The 24,830-nt window shown below is 40.8% G+C and overlaps 1 protein-coding gene across 9 annotated transcripts in view; it reads left to right on the forward strand.

Annotated features, from left to right (window-relative positions):
• Nucleotides 1,106-24,830, forward strand: part of ATXN2 (ataxin 2) — a 100,835-nt gene continuing 77,110 nt past the window's right edge. For 6 of the 9 annotated variants that reach the window (XM_018061244.1, XM_018061246.1, XM_018061243.1 and 3 more), the window contains exon 1: nucleotides 1,508-1,974. In XM_018061244.1, coding sequence (XP_017916733.1) covers nucleotides 1,757-1,974 — 218 coding nt within the window. In that variant the 5' untranslated portion in view covers nucleotides 1,508-1,756. Of the gene's footprint in view, nucleotides 1,975-2,953; nucleotides 3,058-24,830 lie in introns of those variants that run through there. The other 3 variants (XM_018061239.1, XM_018061240.1, XM_018061247.1) reach the window with 3 other exon arrangements.

Here is a 24,830-nt window from a genome sequence, read left to right on the forward strand (position 1 = left end):
GTTTCCTTTGGCTTAATTTTTAAAGGATTGTGCAACTGTTGGTTTAAAAAAATGCTCTTTCCTCTCTCAACCTCCTTTTTATCTCAGATGTAAGATAAAACTGATATCCCACTTTTCACATGTTTGCAGAATATGATAACCACTTTTGCCCCACCGACGAGATTAATTTCAATTTGGCTACTGGAAGTTCATGGCTTAATCATTTTCTAAATTTTTAAAAATATCTTTACCTTTATCTGACAATTCTGGAAGACTGAGGTAAACTTTCGTTGTTTCTTCCCTATCATTTCCTGAAGTAATTTCAGTTCTTAAAAAACTGAAAAGCTTTTAGTCACTCTCCCCTAAAAGTTATCTGCTTCCAGTTTAATTGAAACACATTAAAAAATATTAATAAATAAATAAATAAAAAGAAAGAAAAGAAACTGGGACTATTGTGCTGGCTACCAGGCTAAGTTAAAGTAAAACTTCCAAATGGGCCAAGGTCTAAAGTTCGCACATTCTTGTTAGGTCTGTTCTGTCTACACCGAAGGAGCCCCCATTATCCATAGCTCTACCAATCATGTACAATTTCCTTTTGAGTCTCATGAATGAGGAAAAAGAAGTTCAAGTGAGGGAAACTGGGTTCAAATGAAGGTCAGATACCCAAGAGAGTTTTCTGGTTAGTGTTGCTGGGGTTAAAAAAGTGGGGAAAAGGTAACCAGATATGGGTGTCCCCGGGAGGTTGTTCGATTCCAACCGTGTAGGTCTTGGCAAGGAAAGACAGGACGGCCTGTCTTTGACACCTGGCTGACACAGTGAGAGCCTACCGTGTGTGAGCTGCCGGGGATACAAAGAAAACGATGGCATGCTCGTGTTCAAGCTGATTTATATGTAGCAAGACAGTCTCGTCCTAAAGACACTCGCAGTCCATTTTCAAAGTTGCATCAGGTGGGGCCAAACACGGATTTTCCTAGCAGTCTAAGAACGTTGAAGGCTTGAGGGGGGCGGGGCAGAAACGCTTCGCTTCGGTCCTCTACACTAGGCCCGCCCTTCAGGCGAAGACAGACACGCCCTCTCCGAAGGGCAGACCCGCCTCGAGGAGGGCGGATCCGGGTAGGGCCGGCGGTCGGGGCCTCACCCGACCCCCGCGAACGCGACCCAGCGCGGCGCCCGCTCCTCACGTGTCCCTCCCGGCCCCGGGGCCGCCTCACGTTCTGCTTCCGTCCGACCCTTCCGACTTCCGGTAAAGAGTCCCCACTCCATACCTCCGCGCCCACCCGGCATCGCCACGCGGCACGTCTGTGCCCGACCCCCGATGCGCCCGGCGGCCGCAGCTCCTCGGGGCCCCGCGGCGGCTATCGAGCCTCGTCGCTTCGCTGCGGCCAGGTGGCCTGGGCGGCGCTCGCTCGCGCGCCCGGCGCGGCGGGGCGGCGGCGGCGGGGCTCCGGGACCGTATCCATCCGCCGCCCCTCCCCCGCCCGGCCCCGGCCCCCCTCCCTCCGGGCAGCGCTCGCCTCCCTCCTCCTCAGACTGTTTTGGTAGCAACGGCGGCGCGGCCCGGCCCGGCTCCCGGCGACTTCTCGGTTTCGGCGGGCCTCCCCGCCCGTTCGTCGTCCTCCTTCTCCCCCTCGCCGGCCCGGGCGCCCCCCCGGCCGCGCCAACCCGCGCCTCCCCGCTCGGCGCCCGCGCGTCCCCGCCGCGCTCCGGCGTCTCCTCGGCGCGCCCGGCTCCCGGCTGTCCCCACCCGGCGTGCGGGCCGGTGTATGGGCCCCTCACCATGTCGCTGAAGCCTCAGCAGCAACAGCAGCAGCAGCAGCAGCAGCCGCAGCCCGCGGCCGCCAATGCCCGCAAGCCTGGCGGCGGCGGCGGCGGCGGCCTTCTCACGTCGCCGGCCGCCGCGCCGTCCTCAGTCTCGTCGTCCTCGGCCGCGGCTTCCTCCTCCTCCTCCTCAGTGGCGGCAGCTAGCGCAGGCGGCGGGCGGCCGGGCCTGGGCAGGTGGGTGTCGTGCCTCAGCCGCCTCGGCTCGGGGCCTGGACCAGCTCGGGCCTGACGTCCCCTCCCCCGCGGGCCGCACCGCGGTCCCCGCCCCGTGACCGGCGGGACTGGGGGCCTGCAGTGGGGGTGGGGCTCCCGTCTAGAGCCTGAGGGGGGTGGGTCTGGTGAGGGGGCGCCGCGGGATCCCTCTGGGAATGGCGATGTCTCTTGCAACATCCCCACCCCCCGCCGCCAAACGGTCAAGATGGAAGGACTGGGCAGCCTCCCCCTCTCCATTTAAGTGTTTGGGAGGGGTTCACAGGTCTCGGCGATTGTCAGCTCTTGATCACCTTCTTTAAGGCTCCTCCGCCCCCAACGAGGGGATGCCTGGGGACAGCTCCCATCCCCTTTAAATGTTAACATGGAAGGGTCTTTAGGGTATCTGCCGAAACTTGCCAACTCCCCCGTTTGGGAATAACGAGGGAGGGGGGAAAGTTAGGGCAGCATCGTCCCCCCCCCCCCCACGCCCCCTGCCTGTTAAAGGGGCAGCCGCGGGCTTATCTGGAATATCATTAGGGTCTGTCCAGTCTTCTCACCCACCCGCTTCCCTGCCCAGGGAGATATCGAAGGACCGGGTTGAGGTGAGTGGACAGGGAACCCCCTCACCCCTCCCCATTTAAGTCTAAGGCGGCGGCCGGGGGCTCCAGAGCTGCTCTGAAATTGTGAGGCTCAGTGCAGTCTCCTGCAGCGTCCCGTCCTCCCCCACCTAAGGAAGGGGTGGGGAGTGTCCGGCCCCCTCCAGGCCTCCCTCCTTCCCCCGCAAGGCCTCTCTGGCGCGGGTGGTGGCTGAGCCGCATTGCTGTTCTGAGGCCGCGGAGAAGGCCCCTTTGAATAGTGGTGGGCGAGGGCTGGACTGAGGACCGAGGGGGTGGTGGTGGTGGCGGCGGCAGGGCGCGGACACGCTGTGTATTTTTCCTCAACCCTTGCCCCAATTTATAAATTTCAAGAGGAGAGGAATCGCAGCAGGAGATACAGTGGGGTTCCGGAAAGCAGAAATGCGGGTGTTTACTTGCTTGGTCTTCCCCACTCCCCACCATGACCCAGGTTTGTGGTACAGACTGGAGGCTCAGCGTTGTCTCAGTGACGTGGGTCTGGCTCTGGAGGGGGTGTGTGTGTGTGTGTATGTGGGGGGGGTTGTCAGTTCGTATTTCACGAACTACGAAAATGCTTAGTGTTCAAACGGAGTAGCAAATGTCAATAGACTCCATTCCATTGTGGCCAGTGTCCTTAACTTGGGGAGTGCCGCCAGAGCTCACCAAGGGCACGCAAGTCCATTTCTCCGGTGCCCCATCCATGTTGCCGGCACTGCCATGCTTCCCTTAGGCCTAGGCGGGGTTGACAGGCTCGGATAAGGGTCCTCCTTAGATCTCCTGGCTTTAGAAGGTGAGATAAGGGGATTTTTTCATGCACAGTTTTCTTTTTGAAAAAAGGTTTTTAGCAGTCGATTTCAAAACAATTTTCATTTGTGGCAGAAGTTATCCATCAAGATGATTCGGAGTTGATTTTTTAAGGAATTCTGCCTCCATGCGGGGCAATCGGGAACATTGATTTACTTCCTTTCTACCCTACCCGCCACCCGTCCTCCCAGTTTCTCCTTTGAAGCATCTACAGATGCTTCCTGTCAAAACTAGTTCAGGAAAGTGGGGGAAAATGTTTATTTTCCCAGTTCTGTCCGTGTAGGGTTCTGTAACTTCAGTTCCCCATTTTCCGTGGCATCCATAGAAAAAAAAAAGGAAAAAATTTAAACATAATTTTTATTAAAAAGGGTGCACTGTTTTTTCCTTCTTGGGATCAGATAGGAATCTGGGGATTTCCCTGGTGGTCCAGTGGTCAAGACTTAACCTTCCAATGCAGGGGGTGCAGGCTCCATCTCTGGTTGGGGAGCTAAGATCCCACATGCCTTGGGGCCAAAAAAACCAAAACATAAAACAGAAACAGTGTTGTAACCAATTCAATAAAGACTTAAAAATGATCCACATCAAAAATCTTAAAAAAAAAAAAAATCTAGCAGATGTATTCAACTTGTTCAAATAATTAAAAATTAAAACTTAGGTTGCATATGCTTTCTTAGGCTTAAAAATTATAACAATTTGTTCAAGAGTGGCTTGAGTGATCAAAACTATTTGGAATGTTTTCCTACCACAGATCTTTTTTTGTTCCTTGAGACTTTATAAACATTTAAGATTTAGATTCTTGTTTTAAGTTCTTTTATTTGAGGCATGAATTTAGCCCTTATTTTTCGTTGATAAATGTGTGATGTTTCATTTAATGAGTTGAATTCACATAGTGTGAAATTTTGTTCCTTTACATGTTTAATGTACTTGTAGAATTCCTTTCAAATTTGAATCACTGTTACTGATGTCTTTGTAAACTAATAACAGTTTCTAGAGTTTCTTCAGTTACACTTGTGTGTATCAGCAGTTAATGTGTTTCTGGGACCAAAGGTGAATTTAAAAAAAAAATGCAGCCTTGGGTTTGATATGTTTAGAGACAATAAAATATTCTTGAAAGTCTAGAAATTCACGTCTGCTTTAAATAGTACTACATTTCATCATATTTGACCTTTTTTTCTGTTGTAAATAGTGGATTTTCTTGGCTTTCAAAAATTCTCTTTGTCATATGTTTTAAAGGTGGCTGTTTTCTCTTAGAAAGTTTGATTATAATTTTACCTTAATCCAATTCTTATTTTTGCCACTTTGATTTTTATGTAGTTTTAGTAATTGTGTATGTTATTTTGTATTCAGCTCTTTTCTTCTTTAACACCACATTATGAATTTTCTTAAATTTTTGCTTAACCATTCTGTTGTGGGGATTTGGTCTTCCACATTTTTTGCTATTGTAGATAGTGGTGCAGTAAGCATCTTTTTATTAACAGCTTTTTCCCTTGGTCTAATTATTTTCTTAGAGAGGGTTCCCAGGAGTGGTTTTACTGGGTCAAAGGGCTTCAAGATTTTATGCTTGGTAGTGCCATAATTCTCTTCAGAAGACTTGTGTGTTCAAGAGGTGGCTCTTTTATAGAATGGTTTCTTTGTAGGTTGTTGAACTTTGGGGGATTTTCAAGGGAAAAGTTGGATTTACTGTCAAGTGCATACACAATTTAGTGCTTTTGTTATCTGTTTATCTTGGAATTCAGTGTCTGAGGATTTAATAATGTATGTGAAAATGTCTTGAAAATTGGTAATACTCATGAGGACACATGGTATAACTATTGAGCTGATTCTCATTAGAGGAATGACAATCTTGAGGACCTTATTCTAAAACTTTTTCGTTTTTTTGGTTAACCTTCCTCATTCATCTCAAAGTATTTTTTAATCAGCTGCTAGTTTATGATTGAAGTATTTTTGGTAACTTTTTTTTTAAATTTCATAATACTTTTGGGAATTATCAGTAGTTAAACCTTATCTCTTTCTGTTCCACATTCCCTTCCCCAGTTTTAAAAAAGAAATATATGTGTGTGTGTATGTACATAGATATAGATATGAGTTTACAGTCCTATTACTGTATTCCAGATTCTAAATAACGGGCTTCCACATTGGCTCAGTAGGTAAACAATCTGCCTGTATTGCTAGGAGACAGGAGACAGTGGATTTGATCCCTGAGTTGGAAAGATCCCCTGAAGGAGGAAATGGCAACCCTCTTCAGTATTCTTGCCTGGGAAATCCCATGGATAGTGGAGTCTGGCGGGCTACGATCCATGGGGTCACAAAGAGTCAAACATGGCCGAGCACTTACACATTATTAGAATTTCTTTGGATACAGGAGTAAGTGTAAGTGAAAATTTTTAGTAATTTTCAGTTTAGGACCTGCTTACTGCTTCTTTCTCTTAAGGCATTGTGATTTAGAAATTATGCTGCAGTTCATTGTAATTATTTATCATGTTTCCTTTTAAATATTGGTGAGATTTTCATGTCTTTAAATTTCTTATAGAAGAGCCTAAATGAACTGCATTCATTCAATACGTAGATTCATTGAAAATCTGTGTACAATATAGATGTAGGTGCTTGGGATATTTATAAAAGAAAAGATAGCTCTCTGCCGTTGTTTACTTTGTTGAGTCGCTAAGTCGTGTCCAACTCTTGCGACCCCATAGCCTGTAGCCAGACTCCTGTCCGTGGGGTTTCCAAGGCTGGAAAACTGGAATGGGTTGCCATTTCCTTCTCCAGAGAGTTTTCCCCACCTAGGGATCGTACCCTTGTCTCTTCATCTCTTGCACTGGTAGGCAGCTTCTTTACCACTGAGCCACCTAGGAAACCCTTTTACATTCTGATGTGGCATATTAAGGGAGTGTGGGGGAAGAGAATGGGTTGCAATTTTAAATGGATCAGGGGAGGCCTTGTTGAAAAGATAACGTTTGAACAAAGTTTTGAAGGTATGGTAGTTAGCCATTTGCTTTTAATCAAGATTAACTAATCATATGGCGCCAATTGTAGTTTATAAGGTTTAAACTGCATCATCCTTTGCTAATTCGTTCTTTTATGGGGATATTGATGGTAGTCAAATTTGAAATTAATCCAGAGATAATATAGATGGCTGTTAAATGAGGTACATTTTTGTTTTTTAGTTGGCTTTTTAATTTTACCGTATCAGTTTAATTTTCATTTTAAATATCTAGAGAAAAATACACTTAAAAATTTTTTTTATTGGTTAGATAGTATCACTGACTCAATGTATATGAATTTGAGCAAACTCCAGGAGATAGTAGAAGACAGAGCTGCAGTCCATGGGGTCGCTAAGAGTGAGACATGATTGAGCGACTGAACAACAGCGAGTTGGTTTACAGTGTTGTGTTAGTTTCAGGTGTACAAATACACTTTTTAAGATTTGGCAAAAACCTACAACAAATGGGTTATCTTTGACAAAGGCAAAAGTAAGACTGTAGTTACTTACACATTTTGCATTCTGAAAAGTCAGCACAGTGCATGCTATCAGTCACCGTGCTTCTCTTTTGGTTAAATGTAAATTTGTATTTTCTCTGTTTCTCTAATTAGAGAGACAGTTATACTTTTACACAGGGGATGTTAACTCATATCATAACTATTTAATAGACATATGTTTCAACTTAAGGGAGTTTTTTTTTCTAAATTGTTACAGCTGTGTTAGCACTTATTTTCATCATTGCAGAGTGTGCTTTTATACCTTGAAAAGGATTTTTAAGCTTTCACAAAATTTTTTCCCCTAGAATTGTAATTTTCTATTTTGATGAGATAGTAATAGTATTTTGATATCATATTAAAGGTTTAAGCCTAAAGAAAACCCTATCTTTGTATCTATTTTAAATGATTGTGACTTTGATGGAGATACAGTTTATTAACAGGTCTACCTGCTACTGTATCTTTTTAATTGAAAGTACTTGCCTTTAAAAAAAAAAAAATACATCTGGGTCATCTATGACTGTTAACCATACCATTTTAAGAGGTCCAGACAGTGATCTTTTTAAGGAAGGCTGTCATTAAGAGTAGATTGCGCTTTCCTCTTGAAGTCTTTTTGCCTCCTAAGATGTTAGACTTCAAAAATAAGGATATATTCATCAGAAAATTTACTGATCAGTGAACATGAAGCTGGTATCAAGCTTTTGAAAGGTTGTAGCACCTAAGTCTAGAATTTGTAATGTAGACATTTTTGATACCATAACCTTTACTGACATTATTTATGATTAGAAATAGGTTGAGCTGTATCTTAATTTTTTCTATGTATCCTTAAAGTTTAATTTTCTACTAAAAATTTTTCTTCTCTATATATATATTGCGCACACACACACATATTGCTTTGGGGCATTCAAACATGTATAGAATGTGGTCCACACTGCTTACAATAGAGATGAGAGATGTACTTAAACCATTGTCCAAATCAGATTTTCTCTTGAAATTGAGAAAGTCCTTATGTATTTCCTCATTTGTATTTGAAAGTTCTATTGTTTATAAGTTGAAAAACTGTCTTTTAAAAAAAGTGCATTTTAAACACTTAATTGTAGAAGAGTGCAGAGGATTTTTTTTTAAGTCCAAATTCATTTATTTAGCATTTAAAAAAATTTTAAACACTATTTATTTATTTAGTTGACTGTGCCAGGTCTTAGTTGCAATATGTGGGATTTAGTTCCTTGACCAGATATTGAACCCAGGCCCTCTGCATTGGAAGCATGGAGTCTTAGCCACTGGACCCCAGGGAATCCCCCCTGAATTCCTTTAAATTAAAATCTCTCACAATCTTTTCTTTGAGATAACCACTGTTAGAAATTTGGTGTATGTCTTTTCAGACTTTGTGAAAACTGTTTTGTATTCAAGAGTATATATTGTCTTTGTAAATATTTTTTTCCCTAAATCAAGATTTTAGAGCATGACAAAATAACAGAAAATCTTGTCTTAGAAGGGAAGAAATTTTAACCTTTGAGAGGTTAGGGCACTTGCCCAGAGCAACATATTTGTAGAATTTTGTTATATCTCCTTCACTTTCAATAAGTGCTGCTGCTGCTGCTAAGTCGCTTCAGTTGTGTCCGACTCTGTGCGACCCCATAGATGGCAGCCCACCAGGCTCCCCCGTCCCTGGGATTCTCCAGGCAAGAACACTGGAGTGGGTTGCCATTTCCTTTTCCAGTGCATGAAAGTGAAAAGTGAAAGGGAAGTCGCTCAGTTGCGTCCGACTCTTGGCGACCCCGTGGACTGCAGCCCACCAGGCTCCTCTGTCTATGGGATTTTCCAGGCAAGAGTACTGGAGTGGGGTGCTATCGCCTTCTCTGTCAATAAGTGCAGACAGAGACATAAACAAGATCATGCTGTAGATTTAAAAGAAAACAGCCACAGTCAGTTTTTGCCTCTCAGGATATGTTTTGTAACCTCGATCTTGGCTCAATGAAATAGAACGTCTGTTTGCCCTTCTTTTTAAAAAAATACGTGATTCTGTATATATGTGGTGTAAAATCTGCTTAAATGTTAAATCCGTTGTTTTGTTATTTTTAGTAATATAGTATTGTTACAAATCTGGGTTGTTGATGAAGATTTACCACAGCTGTTAATCTTAGGCTTTATTTGCTTAAAATTATTTGCAGTTGTATTCAGGTGAAAATTTGAAATTCCTTTTAATTTAAAATAATTCTTACGTAGCTTGCTTATACTTTAAGCCTTGAACTTGAGTCAAGTTGCTATAAAATATCAGTTTCATGCCATGATTAGTAGCTAGCAGCATTTAGGGAACTGGATAAAATGGCATGCTATAATGAACTCTGTAATTCTCATCAGTTTTGTGGTGCATGGCTTATTTTTACTGACTTTAGAACTTCAGAATGTTGTCCTCTTGAAAGTGTCACCTTGAGAGACTATCTACAAGTGTTGTCAGTGTCAGATATTTTTGATTGTCACTTTGTTCATATTGCCTTTTATAAGTCGTATGTTAAAAAATACTCTTAGAGGTAATCTTTGTAAATAATCTAGAGTAATCCTGATTATAGTCTTAGTTTTTAAAAAAGAAAAGTCTTGTTTTGAATTAAATTGTACATTCTTCTTTTGGAGCTCATAAACATTTTTTGTGGACCTTGGGTAGTTAACTATTTTCATTCCAAAACACACTTGAAAATAAGGTAGAGAAAAGACTTAAGGTCTTTATGTTGAACCTTGTGCCGATTACAGAAAGGGGAGCACTTCAGGGTGTCTTCTCACTTCATACATGGTTCTGCTTTGCTTGTTCTTTTTATATGTATATTTACGTGTGTGTGTGTATAATTTTGTTTATTTTTGGCTGTGCTGGGTCTTCATTGCTAAACACAGGGTTTCTCTAGTTGTGGCCAGCAGGGGCTGCTCGCTAGTTACTGTGCAAGGGCTTCTCATCACAGTGGCTTCTGCAGAGCACTGGCTGTAGAGCTCTCAGGCTCAGCAGTTGTGGCACGTGGGTTTATATGTCCTGCAGCATGTGGAATCTTCCAGACTAGGAGTTGAACCTGTTTCCCCTGCATTGGCAGGTGGATTCTTAACCACTGGCCCATTAGCCAAGTCCTTTCGCTTGCTTTTTTGATTTATAGATAGCCAGCAAGTAGAATGTTTTAGGGGCAAACATTGGTAGCAATGAGAAGTGATAATAGTATGATAGGAGGTTAAGAGATGGGAAAATAATAAAAAACAGACGCAAGACCTCAAAAGTTTATTATCATCATGGGTGTTTTGACTATAAATTGGTAACTCCATACTTTTGTACACCCCAGAGGCATTACTATTTTATGGCATAATGTAGTTAATTGATGTGCTCCTAATGGTGACTCATAAGACAAGGTTAAATTGTTTTTCATCTTTGAAAGGAGTATTTCAAACTGTAGGTGATGAACACTTAGTAAGTTGTAAGATCACTTTAGTGGGTCATGACAGGCCTTTTAGAAACTTTTTTTTAAAGTGCAGTGCACTGTAGTATCTTATTCTAAGGGTGAGAATTGTTTTAAGGAACTTATTTCAATTACTGTATATGTACTGTGTTACAATTTAAACTGTAATTTTTCATTAGTGTAGTCAAAGTCACTGATTTAGAAGCACTGAGATACAGTAAAAGGATTGAGAAAGGGTTTTGCCGTTAATATCTACACTAAAGTTGCCAGATTTAGCAAATGAAAATACTGAGTTAAACTTGCATTTTATTTAAAAAAAAAAAAAAAACAGTTGATTTACAATGTTGTGTTAGTTTGAGGTATACAGCAAAGTGATTCAGGCATGTGTATTCTTTTTCAGATTTTTTTCCCTCATAGATTATTACAGAATATTGAGAATAGTCCTCTGTGCTGTACAGTAGGCCCTTGTTGGTTATCTAGTTTATATATAGTGGTATGTGTGTGTCAGTCCCAAACTTCTAATTTATACCCCCCCAACTGGAATTTCTGATAAACAACCACTAATTTTTTGGTATAAATAGGTCCCAAATTGCATGGAACAAAATTATTTATTATCTGAAATCCAAATTTAACTGTGTATCTTTTATCTGATAACCCTAATCTGGACTAGAATTGGAGTTCATCCTCTCGTGACTAAAATTTAAGTTCTGAGTACTGCAGCTTCATTTTGTTCATGATTGTGTAGTAGTCTTCTGAACCATGATTGACACTTAAATGGTCAGATGGTTGAGTAAATGAATGGGCAAGTTACTCTCAGGCTCAGTTTCTGTACTTATTAAAGCGGGAAAGAATACCTTCCTTAAAAAGTGAGATTCTGCATTTTTATTATATTAATACATTGACACATATTAAGCTGTCAGTATTTTATGCTTTTTGGGTCACTCCCATGTATTTGTGGGATTTTTATTTCTGTGACCAGGAGTCAAACCTGGGTCCTTGGCAGTGAAAGCATAAAGCCCTAACCATTAATAAGCCAGGTAATTCCCTCAGTATTTTAGAATTACACAGATTTGGAGTTGGAAGTGACTCTGGTGAGTTTTTAGTTTTCATTCTCTTTACTGTTGTAGAAATTAAGGCCACAGACATTATTAGCGAATATTCTCTCATCATTGGCTGCATAACTGACTTTAGAATCTTGTTCCCTCTTCTCTGTATTAATAATATGTTTCTTAAGAATTGTTTTCAAAATTTGATACTAATTTAGTATTCTAAGGAGAAATCTACCTATCTAGAAAAAGTTTCTCTATGTGTTCCAATTAGACTTTGCTATTTTTTGTTTTCTGGCATGTAAGTGGCAAAGTGTCTCTTTAGTCCTTTTAACTTAGGAACTGAAATCCAAAGTGAAGTTCCTCTGTTTCTCCCGGGCATGCTTTTCCTTTCTTGATCCTTAATCTGGCTGGCAAATAGGTTTCACTTTGTCTGTTAATTGTGATTGATAGGTGTATTGTTTGGAGGATTCTGAGATTTCATTTGGCTTTAGAGAAGAGATGTAGATAGAGAAAGGGGGTGGATTGAGTCTTTTTATCATGGTCACCAGAGGGTATTTGCTGACTGTAGCTTAGTAAACTTCCTGATTGGTTACTTCATGGCCAGATACTTCCCGCATACTCCATAGCCATGAGAAACTGTCACCACCTCAAAAAAAACAAAACAAAAACCCTCTCCTAAACATCTTTAATTGTGTACTGTTTCTGTTAAGAAACTTTTAGTGGCTCTCATTTCCAGCTGAATCACATCCAGACTATTAATTAATAGCATGTTAGTCAAGCCCCTCCACAGACTGGGGATGCTGTATTCTCTAGAATAAATCAAGTTGTGTCAGTCTAGTTATCTTGTCCTCCTAAGCATAGGTTTTTGAAGGCTTAGCCCAGATTCTCTTTTGCATGGTGTTTCACCATATTTGCCCTAGGAAAATGGGATTCTTCCTGTGCCCCTGTAGCTTTTGACAAGTTTCGTTCCTGTGGTATTCAGTGTATGGTGTCTTTTTATTATTATTATTATTTATTTGGCTGCATCAAGTCTTAGTTGTGGCACTTGTGCTCCAGACTGTGTGGGCTCAGTATTTGTGGCTCGAAGGCTTCATAATGTTCCATGGCATTATGTTCCCCTACCAGACATGGAACCCGTGACCCTTGCATTTCAAGGCGGATTCTTAACGACTGGACCACCAGGGACATACCATATACAGTGTCTTGTATTTAAGTGCAGCAGCTCCTCCACTTGGCAGGCTTTCTCCTTAGGATGATCTCTGAAATAGAAGCAGAGCTACACCACAGAACAAAAGTGGGTTCATCCCACCAATAGAGGGCTTTTTTTGTTTTTTTCCATTTTGGGGAGGGGAGTGGGTTTATGGTCAGTGACCCGTGTCATTTTAAACTTCTCTGTGTTTGTTGTGTTTGAGCTTAGTTTGTTGTTGTTAAAGTTGTCATTTTCAGAGAGAGCAGCAGCAGTGAGGACTGATAGCTCCAGTCAGAAGAAAGCACTTAATTATGATAGAAATGAGAGGTTTAAAAAAATAAGTAGTAAGAAATGATAGCTTGGGATGAGACAAATTATTCTGAAGGACAGAGAGCAGAAAGTACCATGCTTACTGAGTCAGTAATAATCAGCTAAAATTAAAGAGAATTAGTGGATGAAATGGAAAAACTTCTAAGTTTTCAGGGAGTAGTGTTAATTTGGGAGAAGACTAAAGTAGTTAAAATGCTGTTGCTGAAATTTTTGTAGACTTACAAACAGTGATACAGGTTCACAGTTCATTGAATAAAGAGTCTAAGACATTTCCAGTGATAACAGAAAAGATTATTAAGCGATTGTCTTTTGGGAAAAGATGCCAAATAGAATGTTCATATATTGGGTCTTCAAGTGTTTAAACTTTCTCCTGTCCATTTTGGACTTAGGATCACAGGGATATGCAGAAGAAATTTTTAAAATTTCATTGCTCAGTGTGCTGTGGTTTAGCTTAAATTGCTAGACAGTTATTGTAGTAAATTGTATTTTAATTAGACATACTGAAATGTAATTTACAAAAAAGAAGTTCACCCTTTTTAGTGTGGAGAGGAAAATGGCAACCCACTCCAGTATTCTTGCCTGGAGAATCCCATGGATGGACGAGCCTGGTGGGCTACCTTTCATGGGGTCACAAAGAGTCGGACATGACTGACTGACTGACTAACACTTTTTAGTGTATAGTTCTTGAGTTTTGAAAAACAGTCATAAAACTACCACCACAATCATAGTATCAGCCCATAAAGTTTTCCTTCATTTCAGTCAGTCCCCTTCCTTCAAACGTGGCAATCACTGATCTATTTCCTAACATTTTGAAAGTGAAAGTCATTCAGTCCTGTCCAACTCTTTGCGACCCCATGGACTATACAGTCCATGGAATTCTCCGGGCCAGAAGACTGGAGTGTCTTTCCCTTCTCTAGGGGATCTTTCCAACCCAGGGATCGAGCCCAGGTGTCCCACATTGCAGGTGGATTCTTTACCTGCTGAGCCACAAAGTTTTGTCTTTATACAGCCTTTTGTGATTGCCTTCTCTCATGTAACAAAATACTTTGAGATTCATGTTACTGCATGTAACAGTTTCTTCCTTGTTGAGTAGTATTCTACTGTATGCAAGTACAATGGTTGTTTATCAAATCATAGACTTTTAAATTGTTAGCAGTTTTTGGCTATTATGAATAAAGCTGCTGTGAATATGTACAGGTTTTGTGTGGTCATAACACTTTTATTTCTTGATTAAATACACAGAAATGGAATTGGTAAGTTGTATAGCAAATGTTTATTTAATTTTGAAAGTAATTGCAAAACTTCTAAAGTAACTGATTTTTTTTTAGGATTTTCACTTGTAAAGTTCATTTTTGGCTGTGCTGGGTCTTTATTGCCACACACACGTTTTCTTTAGTTGCAGCAAGTGGGGCTACTCTCTAGTTACAGTGCATGGGCTTCTCATTGCAGTGACTTCTTGTTGCAGAGCGCACGCTCTAGAGCATGGGCTCAGTAGTTGTGGTGCACGGGCTTAGTTGCCCATGGCATGTGGCATTTTTCTGGACCAGGGATTGAACTAGTGTCCCTTTCATTGGCAGGTGAATTCTTAACCACTGGACCAACAGGATAGTCCCAGTAACTGATTTCTAATTTCTCTAATTTCTTGGCAACGCTTGGTATTGCTGTTCAGTTGCTAAGTCTTGTCTTGACTGTTTGTGACTCCATGGACTGTAGTGCGCCAGGCTCCTGAATCCATGGAATTTCCCAGGCGAAAACTGAAGCGAGTTGCCATTTCCTTCTCTAGAGGATCTTCCTGATCAAGGGATTGAACCCAAGTCTCCTGCATTGGCGGGCAGATTCTTTACTACTGAGGCACCAGGGAAGCCCAACACTTGTTAGGCTAGTTTTTAATTTCAGTTATTCTGGTGGCTATGTAGTGATATTTCATTGTGGTTTGACTTCCTAATGATATTGAACATCTTTTCATGTGCTATTTGTTTATTATCTTTGGTGACAAGAAACTATTTGGGATCTAACTTCTTTGAAAGTAAAGGAACTTCTGTATTTGCGTTGTCTGCCTTGTAGATTTAGAGCATCTTGAGGACAGGGACAAGTGCTTTGTACTACTATGTATACATAGTAAGTGGTAGATTATTTATTGACTCTATGAACATTGGTTTCATTATTAAGCAGATGAATTTACCCTACCAAGGAAAAGTTGTCATCTCAAATGGAACATGGCATTTATTTTATAGGCAAACCATAACTTTTTGAGTACCTTGTGTTTGCTTGGTTCTGGGGAGTACAGTGGTAAATAAGCTAGATGCGGTCTCTCCCTTCCTGGAGCTTATATACTATTATTACGGGAAACAGGGCAGAAAGTTCAAACCTTTGATTCCCCACAATATGTTTGAGTTGCTAATGCTTACTTAATATGCTTCTGCTGCTGCTAAGTCACTTCAGTCGTGTCTGACTCTCTGCAATCCCATAGATGGCAGCCCACCAGGCTCCCCTGTCCCTGGGATTCTCCAGGCAAGAACACTGGAGTGCGTATCTTATAAAATATTGGAAGGAAGTCTTTTAGATGAAGGGGAAAAAGGCTTATTGCTTTTTCAGAAGATTGGCCCTCTTACTAGCATTCTGGTATGTTGCTAAGGGTCTTATTCCTTTTAATGCTTTTGGGATAGCCACTGATGAGTAACAGAAATCACTATGTTTGAGAAGCCTCCTGGTCTAAGCTTGTGAAAGCCGACTAGGGTCGTAATTGAAAGGGAGAGGAAAATGAGCTTCCTGTTCTGCTGGGGCGTATACATACCTTTTACATATATATATAATATATGCACTTTTTTTTCTCATTTGATTATCACACAGTCCTGTTAGATAATCTGTTGGGCCTTCCCATTTTGCCTGTGAGGAAGCTAAGGCCCAGAGAAGCTAAGTGACCTGTTTTAACTTAGCTATAAAGTGGCAGAGATGGAATGACTTACTATTGTTTATTTTAGGATCTCTGAAAAAGTATATGCAAGTGAGAATAGGAGAAAACTGGTGATGAATTTAAGGAATGTTACAATTAGTTTATTATTTTAACTGACCAGGAATTGAGTCACTAGCTTCATTGAGTGAAGGAATGTACATAAACAACCTCCTTGGGATGAAAAGTGGAAAAGAAAATGACGAATTTACATTTGTGACAGATAAGGAATTTAGTTATTCATAATCTGTAAATGTTACATAGGAAGTCTATATATTTTTAACTCAGTCTAAAAGGTTAGAGAATAAATGAGAATTTCTATTTATTATAACGCTTTTTTCCCTCTGTAAAACATGTTAGAAAAAACTAGCATTTGTGAGCCAAATGGAAACCATTTTTCTGAAGGAAAAAGTCTATAGATATGTATATATGATGTGAAAACAGTTTGTGGAGTGCTTTCTATTTATATAATGATAGTTAGCATTTATTTCGTGCCTATTAGGTTTCAGGAACCGTGCCAAGTGCATTACTTATATATCCTTTAATCCTTAGAACAGCCCAGCCTGTCATGTTGGTAGTGCCATATCCACTTTACAGATGAGGAAATGGTGGTTCAGACAAATTAAGGAACTTGTCCAGGGTCAAAGGCTAGGAAGTGATAAAGCTGAGATTCTAACCCTATAAGACATCAGAGCTTTTGCTTTTAATAACTGTGCCCCACTGCTTCTAGTTCAGCTCTATGACAAAAGCAGATAAAAATCAATGAAGAAAGCAATTTATTCATTATTCGCCATAAAATGGCTTCAATTAACCATGCCTCAGTCCTAGCAGTTCTCTTAATAAATGAATCTGATAAGCTCAAGATTTTTATTTTAAAATTTGAAAGCAGTGTTATAAATGGTGGTGCTTTCTGCATCTGCCTATTTTGTAATTGATAGTTGTTATCCATAATTAATTTGAACTCAGTAGTACCGTACTACATTGTGGGTTAAGAAGGCATTTTTGACTTAATCTAAGAATTCCAACACCACTTATGTTTCTGTAGGAGAATTAGAGTGCTAGAACCAATTTCTCCACTCTGTCTTAGTCAAACTGGAGACTGCCTAGCCCTGGGGCTAGAAGGACACACTGAGTGAAACTTCAGCAGCACATATTAGTCCTTCAGAAAGAAAGGATTGAATAGTTGAAGAAATGATTCCTCTGTTGCGTGGCTTTTAGAGAAGTTTCTGGCTATGGTACAGTTACTTCTGTGGGCCAAATAATCATTTTAGTTATCATATATTTTATTTGTATTGTAGCACATTAATTTTTCACACCTGTTTAACCTAGCCTTCCTTTTGCTATTAGATTTAAACTCTATTTTGTTGGGCCAACCATCTGTTCAAAAATCATCCTATTCCCAAGGCTGAGGTCCTCTTCACTCTCAAGACTTGCCATAATCTAACCCAGGGGTTGGCAGACGTCTTCTATAAAAAGGCAAATAATAAATATTTTGGGCCTACAGGCCTCATACCATCTTTTTTGCATATTCTTCTTCTTTTTTTTTTTTTTTTAACCTTTTTGAATGTAAAAAGCATTCTTAGCTCTGGGCCATGTAAAAATAGGCCACAGAACCATGGACATTTGCCAATCCCATTTTATCTTTCTGTCATGTTTTTCATTAACTCTTCAGAACATGCTGCTGCTACTAAGTCGCTTCAGTCGTGTCCGACTCTGTGCGACCCCATAGATGGCAGCCTACCAGGCTCCGCTGTCCCTGGGATTCTCCAGGCAAGAACACTGGAGTGGGTTGCCATTTCCTTCTCCAGTATATGAAAGTGAAAAGTGAAAGGGAAGTCGCTCAGTCGCGTCCGACTCTTTGCAACCCAATGGATTGCAGCCTACCAGGCTCCTCCATCCATGGGATTTTCTAGGCAAGAGTACTGGAGTGGGGTACCATCGGCTTCTCCGCTTCAGAACATGACCTCCATTTAAATCATCATGGTCTCCTTTTCTCATTGCCTCTGCAAGTATCAAGCTCAGCCTCTACTCCCTGCCTGCTCTTCTATCACTATTCTCCTTTTCCACATCTTTATACTTAGCCTCTAAGATCCGGTTCACATGTTCCAAGAAACTTAATTCTCATTTATTTTATCAACTCCTGCAGAACTTTGCTTGTCCTATATATCTTAGCTTTCTTATTTGAAAACATGTTCCATGTTTTACCATAGTAGCTTGCTATAAACTATCAGAATGAAAAGATTCACATTTCTCCTGAGACTGTTTTCTGGTAAATGCCTAAAGTAACACTGTTTCTTTTCACAAGTCAGTGTTCCTACTCCTCCTCCAAATCTGAATTTTAGAATTGGAAGCTTGCATTTGGGATCATCATGACTCATCCTCTTTGTTTTACACAGGAACAAGAATTTTAAATGGCTTGTCCAGAGTTGCACACTATTTATTTAGCACCCAAGGTCTTTTCTTACTTAGTGACTTACAGCAGGTTATTTTACTTGTGCTTGAGTTTCTTCCTCTGTGAAATGGGAGTGATGACGATTAAATGAATTACATGTGAAAAATACTTAAGTCAATGCCTGGCATGTGGTAAGTGCTTAGTAACTTTTAGCTGTTACTATTAATGTGTTTGGAAATCAGTAAAAACGACTTGAACAAGTTAATGCCGAAAACTGCTTGTTAATGGGTTTAGGGTAATACTATTAATATAATAGTAGGAGAAGGCAGTGGCACCCCACTCCAGTACTCTTGCCTGGAAAATCCAATGGACGAAGGAGCCTGGTAGGCTGCAGTCCATGAGGTCGCTGAGAGTCGGACACGACTGTGTGACTTCAGTTTCATTTCTCACTTGCATGCATTGGCGAAGGAAATGGCAACCCACTCCAGTGTTCTTGCCTGGAGAATCCCAGAGATGGGGGAGCCTGGTGGGCTGCTGTCTACAGGGCCTCACGGAGTCGGACACGACTGAAGTGACTTAGCAGCAGCAGCAGCAGACACAGATTAACATTTCATTGAGCTGGTATGCATACTATTGATTACTTCACTAAAAGTTTGAAGCTACCAGACTGGAATAGTTAAACAGTGAATGAGCAGCTCTGCTTCCAGGTTACGCAGTGACTGTAGTTGGGAATGGCAGGCATGTAGGAAGTGTAAAATGGTAGCACTGAGAAGCGAGTGAATGACTGCTTTGGGTGTTCAGTTCAGTCACTAAGTCGTGTCCGACTCTTTGCGACCCCATGAACCGCAGCATGCCAGGCCTCCCTGTCCATCACCAACTCCTGGAGCTTACTCAAACTCAGGTCCATCAAGTCAGTGATGCCATCCAACCATCTCATCCTCTGTTGTCCTCTTCTCCTGCCTTCAGTCTTTACCAGCATCAGTCTTTTCCAATGAGTCAGTTCTTTGCATCATATGGTCAAAGTATTGGAGTTTTAGCTTCAGTATCAGTCCTTCCAGTGAACATTCAGGACTGATTTCCTTTAGGATGGACTGGTTGTATCTCCTTGCTGTCCACTGGACTCTGAAGAGTCTTCTCCAACACCACAGTTCAAAAGCATCATTTCTTTGGCGCTCATCTTTCTTTATAGTTCAGCTCTTACATCCATACATGACTACTGGGTGAGTAGTGAAGAAAAAACCTTTAAAAAGCAAGTGAGAGTTGAGATGGATCTTGAGGAATGATAAGCAGTTTCCAGTGAGGCTGTGGAAGAGAAGAGGAAGTTCTAGGCAGGGAAAAGTTTGTGCCAAAGTACAGAGATGCTTATAAACATGATTGTTGGTGGAAAAATTAGGTTCACAGTGTGGAAGAATTGGAGGAGATTAAGTATTAAAGTGGAGAAGGCAATGGCACCCCACTCCAGTAGTCTTGCCTGGAAAATCCCATGGACGAAGGAGCCTGGTAGGCTGCAGTCCATGGGGTCGCTAAGAGTCGGACACAACTGAGCGACTTCACTTTGACTTTTCACTTTCATGCATTGGAGAAGGAAATGGCAACCCACTCCAGTATTCTTGTCTGGAGAATCCCAGAGATGGGGGAGCCTGGTGGGCTGCCATCTATGGTGTCGCACAGAGTCGGGCACAACTGAAGTGACTTAGCAGTAGCAGCAAGTAGTAAAGCACGGAACAGATTTGAAAGTCTTTGTAGTCAGAGAAGAAATGAAGTGAGCTTGAAATAAGTGCTAATTAGAATTTTTTTAATGAGAATTTTTTAAAAGAAAATTTCAACATGTATAAAAGGAACAATTTAAGACCCTGCAGTTATCAGTGAATGGCTCATCTTGTTTCCCGTTATTCCCCTCCCCGTTATCACTTGTCTTTTGAAGGGGATTAAAGTTGTTCTGAGGCCCCAGGAAAGATAAATGACCAATGGGTAAAACCATTGGGAGAGAGACTTGAGTTCAGTATAAGGAAGCACTCCTGGTATACGTCAGAGGGAATGGATGCTTGGGAAAGTAGATAACACCTACTCCTGGAGAAGCTCAAAGAAAGGACTTCATTGTCCAGTATGGCAGCCACTATCTACATATGGCTATTAACATCAAAGTTTTTTAGTGTGTCCTGCATTTTAAATTTAATTAATTTTCAGCCATACCAGACAGCATGCAGGATCTTAGTTCTCCAACCAGGGATCAAACTCATGCTTCCTGCAGTGGAAATGCTGTGCAGAGTCTTCACCACTGGACTGCCAGTGTTACGTCCTGCTATTTATATTTAGAATTAAGTTAATTAAAATGTAAGAAAAATCAGCTTCTCAGTCACACTAGCCGTATTTCAAGTGCTCAGCTGCCACATGTGCCTAGTGGCTATTGGGCAGCGTAGATATAGAAGTTTCTTTTTTAATTCATTATAGAAAGTTCTGTTGGACAGCACTGAACTTGAACCCCCAGGATTCCATTTTATTCAAGGTATGTGTAACTTTTGCAGTATCTAGGCCATATCTAATTGTGCATGGCTTTGTAGCCAAGCCTTCCTCTCAGTAAAACTAATATGAGGAAAATAATTATATTCAGTTCAGTTCAGTTGCTCAGTCATGTCCGACTCTTCGCGACCCCATGACCCGCAGCACGCCTGTCTATCACCAACTCCCAGAGTTCACCCAAACCCATGTCCATTGTGTTGGTGATGCCATCCAACCATCTCCTTCTCCATCATCCCCATCTTCTGCCCTCAATCTTTCCCAGCATCAGGCTCTTTTCAAATGAGTCAGCTCTCTGCATTAGGTGGCCAAAGTATTGCAGTTTCAGCTTCAGCATCAGTCCTTCCAATGAGTATTCAGGACTGATTTCCTTTAGGTTGGACTGGTTGGATCTCCTAGCAGTCCAAGGGACTCTCAAGAGTCTTCTCCAACACCACAGTTCAAAAACATTGTTCTTCAGTGCTCAGCTTTCCTTATAGTCCAACTCTCACCCATACATGACTACTGGAAAAACCATAGCCTTGACTAGACGGACCTTTATTGGCAAAGTAATGTCTCTGATTTTTATTTATTTGTTTATTTTATCCCAGTCCCCCCGTCTCTGCTTTTTAATATGCTGTCTAGGTTGGTCATAACTTTCCTTTCAAGGAGCAAGCGTCTTTTAATTTCATGGCTGCAGTCACCATCTGCAGTGATTTTGGAGCCCAGAAAAATAGTCTCTCACTGTTTCCACTATTTCCCCATCTATTTGCCATGAAGTGATGGGACCAGATGCCATAATCTTTGTTTTCTCAATGTTGAGCTTTAAGCCAACATTTTCACTCTCCTCTTTCACTTTCATCAAGAGGCTCTTTATTTCTTTGCTTTCTGCCATAAGAGTGGTGTCATCTGTATATCTGAGGTTGTTGATATTTCTCCCGGCAATCTTGATTCCAGCTGGTGCTTCCTCCAGCCCAGTGTTTCTCATGATGTACTCTGCATATAAGTTAAATAAGCAGGGTGACAATATACAGCCTTGAAAGTGAAAGTGAAGTCGCTCAGTTGTGTCGACTCTTTGCGACCCCGTGGACTGTAGCCCACCAAGCTCCTCTGTCCATGGGATTCTCCAGGCAAGAATACTGGAGTGGGTTGCCATTTCCTTCTCCAGGGGACCTTCCCGACCCAGGGATCGAACCCAGGTCTCCTGCATTGCAGGCAGATGCTTTAACCTCTGAGCCATCAGCCTTGACGTACTCCTTTTCCTATTTGGAACCAGTCTTTGTTACATGTCCAGTTCTAACTGTTGCTTCCTGACCTGCATACAGGTTTCTCAAGAGGCAGGTCAGGTGGTCTGGTATTCCCATCTCTTGAAGAATTTTCCACAATTTATTGTGATCCACACAGTCAAAGCCTGTGATCCAGCAGATGTTGGCTATTTTATCTCTGATTCCTCTGCCTTTTCTAAGACCAGCTTGAACATCTGGAAGTTCATGGTTCACATATTGCTGAAGCCTGGCTTGGAGAATTTTGAGCATTACTTTACTAGTGTGTGAGATGAGTGCAGTTGTGTGGTAGTTTGAGCATTCTTTGGCATTACCTTTCTTTGGGATTGGAATGAAAACTGACCTTTTCCAGTCCTGTGGCCACTGAGTTTTCCAAATTTGCTGGCATATTGAGTGCAGCACTTTTCACAGCATTGTCTTTTAGGATTTGAAATAGCTCAACTGGAATTCCATCACCTCCACTAGCTTTGTTCGTAGTGATGCTTCCTAAGGCCCACCTGACTTCATATTCCAGGATGTCTGGCTCTAGGTGGGTATGAGTGATCACACCTTCATGATTATCTGGGTTGTGAAGATCTTTTCTGTTCAGTTCTTCTGTGTATTCTTGCCATCTCTTCTTAATGTCTTCTGCTTCTTTTAGGTCCATACCATTTCTGTCCTTTATTGAGCCCATCTTTGCATGAAATGTTCCCTTGGAATCTCTAATTTTCTTGAAAAGATCTCTAGTCTTTCCCATTCTATAATTGTATTAAGTAATAATTATTAAGAAGTTAGTAATGTGCCAGGCATTGTTCTTAAGCCAAACTGTTTATATGGAATATCATTTTCACAACCTTGTGAGAAGATACTATTTTATTTTTTAAGACCATACTATTTTTAGCACCATTTTGTAGATTCTGAAGTTAAGATACAAAGAGCTGAAGTCAAAAGGTTAAGGTTACAGAGCTGGAAAGTGATAGGGCCAGAATTTGAACCCGAGCAACTTGCACCAAGCTGAAATAAGTTCTTGTGGGGATAGTTCTTGAAGCATTGATCTAGATGATCTCATGGGTGAGTTAATCTGGCAGTTGTTCTGTTTGAATTTATAGTTGCCAGCCTCCTCAGTTTGCTAACAAAAAGAGAGAGAAAAAGAATAATCTCAGAGATACAGAGAGCAGATTGATGATAGTCATAGGCAAGTGATGGGAGAAATATATATATATTTTAAATTTTATTTAAACCTTTTGTGATTAGGTTATTAATGCATTTTGAGTTAGCCTTGCCAAGCTCTCTTACTTCTAGTAGGGTGTTTTTGGGTAGATTCTTTGCATAAATAGCCATGTTGTCATTTATTAATGACAGTTTTCCTTCTTTCTATCCAAACATTGTGCCCTTTTTTTTTTTTTAAACATTGTACCTTTTCTTTCTTTTTCTTGCTTTATTGCATAAGTTAGACTCTCCAATTTGAGTGTCTCATCACCTTAATTTTCTTTTACAGTTTGTTCAAATGAGAGTTCACAAGTTGTTTACTATGACTCAAGTCTGTTTTAATCTACAGTTTCACTACAAAGTCCTTATCTTTCTGAAACTTGCTCACAGTATTTTCAAACGTACATTAGTAAAATACCTTTTTTTAAATAGATAAAATCACCTTCAATTAAATTACATTGTAAAGCATAAAAATAAACGAGAGCAACAATACTTCCATGACGTTTCTCAATTGTGTACATTAAACTTTCGTGAAAAGTAGTGCTATTAAGAAGTTTCTTGTAGAAGAACTAATTTGTGTGAAACAGCAGTAGACTTCATTTTTAAACTGCTATTATTGACACAGCAGCCATATTTTTCGGTTCAGAGGTCAGCAGATTTTGCTTGTAATGACCCAGACCTTTTGCGCTTTTATGAGGCATATAATTTCTCTATTGTATATTGTTCTTGGCTTTTTTTTGGTTTGTGTTATCCCTTAAACCCTTCAAAAACTTAAAACCATATTTACTCAAAAAGCCCAAACAAAAACAAATTGTGGGCTATAGTTCGCTGATATTTGATTTAAAGAATTATTACAGATGGTTCCTGACTGAGGATGGTGTGAGAGCAGTAAGCATTCAATAGAAACTCTACTTTGAATTTTGATCTTTTCCCAGGTTAGCTTTATATGGTAAAATACTCTCTCATGGTGTTGGTCAGTGGCAGTGAGCTGAGCTCCTAGTCAGCCAATTACAAGTGGTAAGAATTTACAATCATTCTGTACCCATAGAATCACTCTGGTTTTCACTTTCAGGGCAGTGTTCAGTATGTTACATGAGATGTTCAACGTCATTATAAAATAGGCTTTGTGGTAAAATGATTGAGCCCCACTGTAGACTAATGTAAATGCTCTGAGTACCTTTAAGGTGGGCTAGGTATATACATGTATTTTTGACTTTCACCTTATACAGCGGGTTTATCAGAACATAATCTCATCGTAAATTGGGGGAAGATCTTTACTTTGAAAGCTTTCATGTTCATTTTTTTTCTTTTTTGACTGGGCTTATTTAATTCACAAAATATTTATGGTATGTATCATATATGAGGCACAGTTCCTCTGTGCTGATTTTGGTAGATGGTACAAGGATGGACAAGATCCTGTTTGCCAGTATTGGTTATTCCAGTCTAATTTCATCGAAGAGCTCCTGGCCAAGGGCATAAATGGGTGTTGAAATCTAGGAGTTTCTTTGCTATATGATATGCCTGTTGGGACAACATTTGTTTCTGATACCTCTTAATTTTTACAAAGGCTTAAATTTTACAAAAATATTTACAATTTTTATTGACTACTGACTGCACGGTTTTTTCTAGTGTGGGACT

The sequence above is a fragment of the Capra hircus genome, chromosome 17 (genome assembly GCF_001704415.2).
Source record: "Capra hircus breed San Clemente chromosome 17, ASM170441v1, whole genome shotgun sequence".
Classification (NCBI taxonomy): domain Eukaryota; kingdom Metazoa; phylum Chordata; class Mammalia; order Artiodactyla; family Bovidae; genus Capra; species Capra hircus.